Here is a 10,748-nt window from a genome sequence, read left to right on the forward strand (position 1 = left end):
TCTGTATAGTGCATATAGGCTGTAGAGTGGTTCTGTAGCTGTTTCCCCAGACCTCAACACAATAACACAGATATGGTAAAAATAAAAAGTGGGCAATATAAGGTGTGCAGTGACTTAATGTCCAGAATATGTTTAGTTTTCAACAGTATTGATGTGCATTTTGCCAGTTTTGCTCGTATGTAACTCACATGAGATTTCCAGCAGATTTTGTTATCCAGAATCACGCCAAGAAATTTAATTTCACTTACTCTCTCTATTTTGTTATCATCTATTATGAGTTCTACATTACAATGCATTCTGTGTCTCCCAAACAGCATGATCTTTGTTTTACTTAGATTTAATGATAATTTATTTTTATCAAACCACAGTTTTAATTCATTCATTTCTGTTGTGATGGTCTCCAAAATCTGCTGCAAATTCTCACAAGAACAAAAGATATTTGTGTCGTCCGCTAACAAAATAAATTTCAATAATTTTGTTACACTACATATGTCATTAATATATAGTATGAATAATTTTGGTCCTAATACTGACCCCTGCGGTACCCTACATGTAATATTAATCAGTTTTGATTTATTATTCCCTATCTGTACAAACTGTTGCCTGTTTCTTAAGTAACTTGATAGCCAACTCAACCCAACTCCCCTAATACCGTAGTTATCTAATGTCTTTATTAATATATTATGTTCAATGGTATCAAATGCTTTCTTTAAATTCACAAATAGTCCTATTGCTGCTTTTTTATTGTCCATACAGTCTGTGATTTCTTCTATTAATTTCATTAGTGCAAGAGATGTTGATCGGTCCGTTCTGAAACCATACTGACTGTCCGTAATAAGGTTGTGTTTTTCAATGAATTTATCCAGTCTTTCTGTAAATAGTTTTTCCAGTATTTTGGAGAATTGGGGGAGTAGTAAAACAGGCCTGCAGTTTGTGAACTGATGTCGCTCTCTGGTTTTAAACAGTGGTATTACTTTAGCTATTTTCATTTTGTCTGGGAATGTACCTGATTGAAAAGACAAGTTGCAGATGTAGGTGAGTGGTTTTGCAATTCCTTCAATAACTGACTTTACTGTGGACATGTCTATATCATTCCAGTCTTTAGAGGTTTTGTTTTTACAGTTTCTTACATTCTCTACAATTTATTTTTCATCAACTGCACCTAAAACATTGTATTTGGATGTCTGCACCCCATATCTTCTATATCTTCCCTTTCTGTCGTCACTGGGTTCTTTATTTTCGCTGCTAAATCTGGTCCCACATTTACAAAGAATCTGTTAAAACCATTCACCACATCCTCCATATTGTTAATGGTCTTGTTATTTTCAATATAGTACTCTGGGTAATTTATAATTTGGGAATTATTTCTCACAATGCAATAATAAAATCTATTTATTAATTGATAAACAGAACAGATTTATTTGATCTTTTATTGGTTAAAAATGTGACCGACTGTTAATGGTCACCACTACAGTGGATTAACGTTTTCACCACCATCGAGAGTGCTTTGGATTTTTATTAGAGCTGGGCAACGATTAAATTTTTTAATCGCGATTAATCGCACCCCAATCCTGGAGTTAATCGCGATTAATCACAATTCATCAAATATGATTTATAATAGCTTAAAATACCAAATCTTTACCAAGATTGCCCCCCAACACACACCCACACACACACACACACACACACACACACACCACCAATAACAGAGCAGATGAAAAATAGAAGTTTCTTATGAGCACTCACTTGCTCAAACTTCATCCTATCTCCAAGACAGCCTAAATTCAGTCACGCCGAATTTTGCCTCATACTTACCTTTATTAAGCCAGATTGTGTGTTGAAGGGAAATGTACTTTATTTTGCGTGTTTTCAGCACCTGAAAAACGCCCAGCTGGCCGAAACGCTGCACCGACAAAACACGCGATTTAAGTTTCACTTTCATTTTCTTCATATTTGCGCTCCTAATTTCAGTTTGTGCCTCATACCAGCATTTTCCTCGTGATTTTTCTGATAATTCGGCCGAGTTCAATATGGCAAATAATGAGGAATGGACTGTGTTTCACCGCTAAAAGTGCGTGTGTGTTTTTTTGACACTCAGCTGGAGCGCTGTGTGACTCTCAGGCTCAGAGCACAGGACAGATTAGATTAACGGCAACATTTTTTTTCTCGCGCGATAAGAGCAGCACATTATCGCCCTTAACGGCCCACTTATAATTTTTATTGATACAGTGATCCACTGATATTCTGCTCCACAGTTGTCAGTTAGCTATTACAGCACTTTGAACAGCACCTTGGAGTTATTGAAGTAGTGATCCACTGATAACCTTCACCACAACAGTGGATTGGCTATTTCAGCACCATAGACAGCGCCTTTAATTTTTAATGATACAATGACCAACTGATAATATTCACAACAACAGTCGATTGGCTATTTCAGCACAATGGACAGCACCTTGGACATATTAAAACAATGACCAACTGATAATCTTCAAGAAAATGGTGGATTGGCTATTTTAGCACCATAGACAGTGCCTTGTATTTGTCATCATACATTGACTGACTGACTTACTGAATATCCCAATTATCGTTTGGCCATTTCAGCACCATGGACGGTGCGCCTTGGACTTGTTAATACAGTCAGCCACTGATAATCACAACCACAATGGTGGATTGGCTATTTCAGCACCATGGACAGTGCCCTGGAGTTATTAAAACATTGATCCTCTTATAATCTCCCCCTACGCGGTGTATTGACTATTTCAGCACCATGGACAGCGATTTGCACTTACTAAAACAAGGACAAACTGATCATCTTCACAACACCAGCAGACTAGCTATTTCAGCACTATAGACAGTGCCTTTGATTTTTGATTATACAGTGACTAACTGATAATCTTCACAAAATGGTGGATTCACAAATTCAGCACCATGGACAGTGTCTTTGATTTTTTAATGATACAGTGACCAACTGACATTCGTCACAACAACGGTGGATTTGCGATTTCAGGACAATGGATAGCTCCCTGGACTTATTAAAAGAATGACCCACTGATGACCTTCACAACACCAGTGGATTGGCAATTTCAGCACCATGGACAGTGCCTTTGATTTTAAAAGTTACAGTGAGCAACTGATAATCTACTCAACAACAGTGGATTTGCGTATTCAGAACCATGAACAGCACCTTTTATTTTTATTGATAAAGTGACCAACTGATAATCTCTACAATGGTGGATTCATTATTTCAGCACCATGGACAGCACCATGGACTTATTAAAACATTGATCCACTTATAATCTCTACCACAATGGTGGATTGGCTATTTCAGCACCATGGAGAGGGCCCTGGAGTTATTAAAACATTGATCCACTGATAATCTTCACCACAAAGGTGGAGTCACTATTTCAACACCATTAACAGCGACTTTGATTTTTAATGTTACAGCGACCAACTGACAATCCTCACAACGGTGGATTCACGGTTTCATTATTATGGACAGTACCTTGGACTTATTAAAACAGTGACCCACTGATACTATGCTCCAAAATCATCAATTAGCTATTTCTGCACTATGAACAGCGCCTTGCATTTGTCATCAAACATTGACTCACTGACTGACTGGTGATCACAATTATCGTTTCGCTATTTCAGCACCATGGACAACGCCTTTGATTTTAAAAGTTACAGTGAGCAACTGATAATCTACTCAACAACGGTGGATTTGCGTATTCAGAACCATGAACAGCATCTTTTTTTTTTTTTATTATTGATAAAGTGACCAACTGATAATCTTTACAATGGTGGATTCGTGATTTCAGCACCATGGACAGCAACTTGGACTTATTAAAACAATGACGCACAAATAATCTTCACCATAACAGTGGATTGACTATTTCAGCACCATGGACAGCGCCCTGGAGTTATTAAAACATCGATCCACTTATAATCTCCACCACAATGGTGGATTGGCTATTTCAGCACCATGGAGAGCGCCCTGGAGTTACTAAAACATTGATCAACTGATAATCTTCACCACAACGGTGGAGTGGCTATTTCAACACCTTTAACAGCGCCTTTGATTTTTAATGGTACAGCGACCAACTGTCAATCCTCACAACAATGGTGGATTCACGGTTTCATTATTATGGACAGTACCTTGGACTTATTAAAACAGTGACCCACTGATACTATGCTCCAAATCGTCAATTAGCTATTTCAGCACGATGAACAGTGCCTTGTATTTGTCATCAAACATTGACTGACTGACAGGTGATCACAACTATCATTTCATTTCTTTGATTTGTTGTATGTAAAATCCCTCATGCTAGCTTGTGAACCGCTAGTGTTAGCTCGCTAGCTAGCGTTAGCATCGGTGCTAGTTTCAGCGTCTCTTTCTCCAGCTTGTTAGGGTGTTTCTATGGCAGCTGGTCCCTTGTAGATCCCGCACTGCTGCTGTAAACCAGCTTTGCCTGACACTACCTCCACCCAGTCTCCACCCAGTCTCCACCCAGCAGTAGCTCCAGTCAGAAAAGCTCCACAGCTCTCCGCTCGTTGTTAGCTGCCTTCGCGTCCCCGAGTCAACTTAAACGCAACACCGACTGTGGCTGCGGGTTTTGTTTTTTTTAATAATCATTAACATTGCTCCACATGTATCGATTATGTATGTAGATAACTGTGCTTAGAGGGAACATTTAGTTAATATTATCTGAAGCTTTCAGGAAACATCACTCCAAAAAATATTATATATAGGTGAAAAAACGAATGAGGAGAACGCACCCTATAGACAATTTAACGATCTTTCTGATTTATGAGATCGTCCTGACGTTATAATCCTGATTAATACAGGTGTGTCTGACCTCTGTAACAACTTCAGACACACCTGTATTAATCAGCTCATCCTATCATGAAAGACAGGAAACAAGGAGTCTCCTGAAGTTCAGGAAGTGGTTGATTTGTGCATAGAGGCCAAAGCTTACAGTTAGGGATCGCGTCCTCTCTCTCTCTCTCTCTCTCTCTCTCTCTCTCTCTCAACTGTTATGTAACTGTTCTGTAAGGTGATGTTGGGAAAATGAGTTGTAGATTTTAGGGCTGTCACGATATCAAATTTTCTCTTCACGATTATCATGGGCAAAAAATATCACGATAACGATATTATCACGATATCAGCAAAAATTTAACTAATAATGGTACAAACATTCAGATTCATCTTTAATTTTATTTTTGTTTGTTTTCTCTCTTTTCCCAGATGAATTACAGTCAGAATACCTGTCAAATGAGGTGTTGAAACAATATGAGGAAACAATATGAGGACAGTAACTGTACAACTGCATACCAAAAGTGTAGTTACACTCAACTAATTAAAATCTGATGAACTGATTAACAGAGGATCCACAACAGAGGCGTAATTTACGTAGGGTTGGTGGGTTATGAAAACCCACGGGGCCTCTTGGGGTGAAATCCTGTACCACCACCACACTGCAGAGAATTTTTGTTTGTTTGTTTGTTTAAATCCGAGGCGGAATGAGCGCAGCAGCTGCTTCTCTCCAGCCAGAGGCGCCACTACTGGCTAGGGCCCCGAGCTGAAGGGGGTCCCGAGGAACGACTGACATCAGTCAATTTCAATGACAAATTTAAGGCGCTACACTAGACGCAACGACAACATGTCGAAAATCCCCCACATGAGGCCCTTTTTCCGAGTACTCACCGGTTAGTTGCTAGAAGGGGGCCGGCGGAGAAGACGGCGGATATCAGCGACACAACTTGAAACCCCCCGGACACATTACAATGACACGTCTGGAACCTACCTAATGGGGCCCCACTACTACCCGGCTTGCATCGACGTGCAGTCAGTGTTGCTAAACACACTTTTTCGGGTTAGGATAGAGCGTCTCGCTGTCGTTGTCGACATGTTTAGTTCACTCGTGACGCTCGCTAACTGGGAGCTAGCTAGCTAGGAGCCGTGTCGCTCCCGCTGCTCCCGCTGTGTTTATATGTGAGGCGAGGGGGAGAGGCTGGGGTGCTGCAGGAGGGAGACGAAGCAGGGCGGAAGAACAGGAGCGGATTTTGAAAATACACTTCAACATGTTTCAAGCGGGACTAGATCCTCTATACGATATTATCATGTGCGCATTTTGAACACCATACTGAAATTTCATTTTTTAATACCACGATTATCGTCAATACCGGTTTACCGCGACAGTCCTAGTGGATTTATTGTATAAATCTGTGAACCTGTGTCCACTTTAATGGAAATAAAATGATCCCTCCCCCTCTCTCTCTCTTTTTACTGTGGGAGACTAAAAAGTCATAACACCAAAACCCTGGACGAAGAGGCTGTCTCTTAGGTGGACTAGAGCCGTGATTGAGGGATCGCAGACAGAACATCAATCGCAGCTGATCCATTGAGACAGCCTGGATCCAATGGGTGCATTGAATTCTAATTGGGCATCAATCTAAACAGCTGCTCCACTGATTAATTGAGGTAATCTGGACCCAGTGGGTGTAAGCCTTTACTGAACCCCAGGTTCCTGGCATGTGGAACCGGCTCCCAGTTCTGCTCCTTTCTCTCGTTTCAATGTAATTTCATTGTTTTACATGTCATTGAGGACTGTTCCTCTTGTAGCCTATGTACCCTGTGTTTATATCTGAAATGTATGTAGATACAAGAAATTGTCTGTCCTATCTCCTCTTTCTGTCCCCTCACCCCAACCGGAATAGCAGAAAGCCGCCACCTCTGAGCCTGGTTCTGCAAAGGTTTCTTCCTGTTAAAAGGGAGTTTTCCTTTCCACGGTCCGCTTATGCTTGCTTATGTGGATCTGTTGGGTTTCTCTGTAAAGTGTCTAGAAACGACCATGTTGTAATTGGCACTTCATAAATAAAGCTGAATTGAATTGAATTGAATTGAAATAATCTGACATTTCTGACACCCTTTTACATCCAGTTTGACTGCCGGTGAAATTGACCGAACAGTATCTCTGTCATATAAACATGTAGGGGGTGGTTGCAAATATGTGAAATGACCCATTTTCATTGTATATGTTGATCACACTAATTAAGGCAAGCAGAAGAAGTTTAATCCTGAAAAAATAATTTTAAACACTTTTCCTAGATCTTCAAACATTAAAACGGGTCAATTTGACCCAGAACATGATAGGAGGGATAATGGCTTAGACAGCTATTTTAAAAGAGCACTGAGAAACAAAAACAACAAATGAGTGATTGTCAAAGTAAAAACAAAACATAAATCAAAATAAATTCTGTAATAAGTTTTGTCAACTGAAATATAATTTTCTATCTTTATTTCTTAATTTTAATCGCACCATATATGAGACAAGAGAACATTACATAATGATGCAATTACTTATGACTAATAAATAATGTTGATAATATTATTATTATTATTATTATTATTATTATTATTATTATTATTAATAATATATTAACACAAGCATGCATAATACCCAATCTACAATTCTAAAATTCTGCGATTTCATTCAGCAGACGCTTTTGTCCAAAGCGACGTACAACACAAGCAAGAATACAGACATAAGAAAGAAACCATTAGTAAATTCTTCAATTGCTTCAAGTGCGATGATTGGTCGAGGGAGTTGCCTTCAAGTTGCAGAAGAGGAGCCACTACCCCGCCTTTCTTTCTTTTTTTTTTTTTTTTGGTCAACTTAGTCAGTGGTACATAAGTGCTGGGTTTTAGACCACCTGACCTATTCTACCCCAAAGATGGAGTCGGATTTAAGTCCCTAGGTGTTCTCTGAACATTGAGTCTTCAATTGTCTCTTGAAAGTAGAAAGGGATTGGCAGAACGCACAGAGTTAGGAAGTTTGTTCCACCATTTGGGAACAACAGAGGTTTAGAGCCGTGGCTGGCTGGAGGTTTAGAGCCGTGCTGGGCTGGAAGCACCAGGAGTCTCTCACATGCAGAGGGAAGTGGGCATGAAGGAAAGTAGACCTGGATTAGTAATCTATTACTTTTTAAATGCTCTCTTGGTTTCTTTATGTGCTGTCCTCCTGGTTATTCTTGCTCTAGAACATTCAGATGCACTCACAGCATCATTTCTACATTGTTCACCACCTGCATCATTTCTGCACCTTCATCAGAGGAAAACCTGCAGTAATAGTATACTGTGGAACACGCAGGGACACTGCAGAGGCACATGAATGAACACGTGCACGGTCTCTGTACCTTCCTCTGCAGACACCCTGTGCTTCCTGGAGTCGTCAGTCCAGGGAAAGATGTTGAGCGCGGGGTCGACGAACACCCGGCAGTACCCGGCTATGAGGCAAGACATGTCTTTGGCAGCAGCTGACTCCAACAGTAATGTAATGGGCTGAAAAGACACGAGACGAGATCATAACTAAACACTGTCAAGAAATATGGAAATGACTCCAGACATTTTTTTACTGAACAGTAGTAGTCTTTTTTTTTTGGTACAAATTGTTTATATTTTGAAAAATATTGACTGTTTTATTACATATACTCTGAAGCACGACAAAGAAAAAATTAAAAGTTAAACTTAAAGCGTGTAGCACCTTGATGTCCTGCAGGTAGATCTTGACCAGGCTGACCTTATCGGACTCGGGCAGCAGCTCGATGCGCGTGATTCTGCTGAACTCCGTGAGCGTGGACAGGATGCTCAGCTTGTGGTTGACCACCTGGCTCACCCCGTACGCGCCCCACCAGCAGGGTCACCATGGACTCCCGGTCCTGGAGCTGCAACACACACATTCCAAGCTTCAGTCCAGCTAACCTCAGTAGAATCTAAACCCTGATCCTCAGCCTGGACGGGACCGGACCATCATGGTGGCGCCGAAGGATTTCCCGCCGAAGGACTTGAGGTCGCTGAGCTCGTCCAAGTAGTTGAGCCTGGCGTGATCCACCGACACGCCCTTCTGCTTGGGGTCGTGCTGCGACTGGCTCTTCTTCATGTGGTAGCCAATGGCCTTCCTCAGATCCTTCTCACGCATGTTCCTCAGCAGAGTGGACGACACGAAGTTCTCGATGCCCCAGGTCTTCCTGCAGGGAGACATGAAGGATCTGCGTTCAGAACAGAGAGAGAACTGAGAGAGATGTGACGTGTGTGTGTGTGTGTGTGTGTGTGTGTGTGTGTGTGTGTGTGTGTGTGTGTGTGTGTGGGAGTGTGTGTGTGTGTGAGCGTGTGTGTGTGTGTCTCACGTGATCATCTTCAGGTTAGTTTTGGGTGATTGTCCGCAGCTCGCCAGCCTCTCCTGAATGTGCAGAGCAGCCAGTCGTAAAGCGGTGTTGCACCTCATCTCCACAGCGAAGCGCTCCTGCAGCACGTCGTTCATCCCTGAAGCCGGAGAGAAAGACGGGAAAGGACCAGATGTGTTGGTTTAATGGTAGAAACTCACATCTGTTCGGGTTTTCAGAAGGTTGGAAACTTTAAAATCTGATTTCTTGGAGTTTACCTGCTGAATGACGAAGCAGTGAAACCCATCAGAGGAGGAAACGTTTCTGCGTCTATTCTCCAATTTGAATCGCCGCAGTGTGTCAATATCAGCAGGAACTTTTAAAGCTGTTGTAGAACTTTGACCATTTCAGACTTCAGGAAACCTTTTAAAGTGATTTGTTCCTGCTGATGCTGCAGATGAGTTCACCTCGCACCACAAATGAGTTCCCGCCTCATTTAAAAACATTGTGTACGATCCATACTAGAAGTGGTTGTTTGCAAAAAAAAAAAAGAAGAAAACGGAGTGCGCCAAAAATAATCTGATTTATAAAACTGTGCGTATTAACATCTGCATGCATTTTCTTTGAATAAATCACAGCCACCTGAGGGGTTACAGGTCACCTCACCTCATGTCCCATGAATGGTCAAAGCAAAGGACCTCAGGAATATCTTTCCCTACAGATAAACCTGCTGATCAGCATCTTACACTAAATGATGGCAGGGAAGACGGCCAGTGTGTGTCGCATACGGGAGTATTAAAAGTACTGTTTACTAAAGCTGACGTACAGAGGTGCACATTCTCACGCCAAGTTTATTTTTTATAAATCACAACGTTCCTTTCAGGACCCGTTCTGTGCGTAAGCAGCGTTTCTAAATGAGACCTCGATTGGTCAATCCACCTGAAGGTAGAGGTACTCGAAGGCGGTGGGATCGTCCTGCAGCAGCATCTCCAGGCTCCTGGGCATGAACACACTCGGAACAGACACCGGTAGTCGTGGGCTCCTTCTTCTGGACCACCTGCAGAGACGCACACAGGACACAGTGTTCATGTGGAACAATTCTTTCTGCAATAAGTGAGTGGTATATGTGTGTGTGAGTGTGTGTGTGTGTGCAGATACCTGCTGTATCCTCTCCTCCTCATGCAGCAGCAGCAGTTTGCTGATGCTGTGTTGCTGCTCCAGAACCAGAGAGAAATGTTCGATCCGGCTCAGAGACAGTTTCTCCTCAGCGTCATGACGATGTCCTGAAGAAGGAAATAATCAGAGAAATATTACTTTTATAAAATATTCAGCTGACTGGAAGAAGAAAAAAGTAATTTCTAAGACAAGCAGGGATATATCCTGTGTGAGTGTGTCACTGTACATGCTTTCCATCATCCATCCACCCAGCTATCCAACCACCCATCCATCTATAAATGCATCCATCCATCTACACATCCATTCAACCATCTATCCTCCATCCCTCCTCCCTCCCTCCCGGTTTCGGTACATTCCCTACCTTGACGGTGGTGCTGGGCTCGAAACTTGAAGGCCTTGGTCTGTCCGTT

General features: G+C 41.7%; 1 protein-coding gene across 1 annotated transcript in view; it reads right to left on the reverse strand.

Annotated features, from left to right (window-relative positions):
- LOC115389878 (FERM and PDZ domain-containing protein 1-like) overlaps positions 1–10,748 on the reverse strand; it is a 21,477-nt gene that overhangs the window by 7,320 nt on the left and 3,409 nt on the right. Inside the window, 12 exon segments of the mRNA XM_030093443.1 lie at positions 8,197–8,341; positions 8,544–8,685; positions 8,687–8,724; positions 8,808–9,027; positions 9,187–9,324; positions 10,103–10,169; positions 10,172–10,201; positions 10,204–10,219; positions 10,321–10,427; positions 10,430–10,445; positions 10,700–10,723; positions 10,725–10,744. Of these exon segments, the coding sequence (XP_029949303.1) occupies positions 8,197–8,341; positions 8,544–8,685; positions 8,687–8,724; positions 8,808–9,027; positions 9,187–9,324; positions 10,103–10,169; positions 10,172–10,201; positions 10,204–10,219; positions 10,321–10,427; positions 10,430–10,445; positions 10,700–10,723; positions 10,725–10,744 (963 nt within the window).

The sequence above is a fragment of the Salarias fasciatus genome, chromosome 6 (assembly GCF_902148845.1).
Source record: "Salarias fasciatus chromosome 6, fSalaFa1.1, whole genome shotgun sequence".
Taxonomy (NCBI): Eukaryota; Metazoa; Chordata; class Actinopteri; order Blenniiformes; family Blenniidae; genus Salarias; species Salarias fasciatus.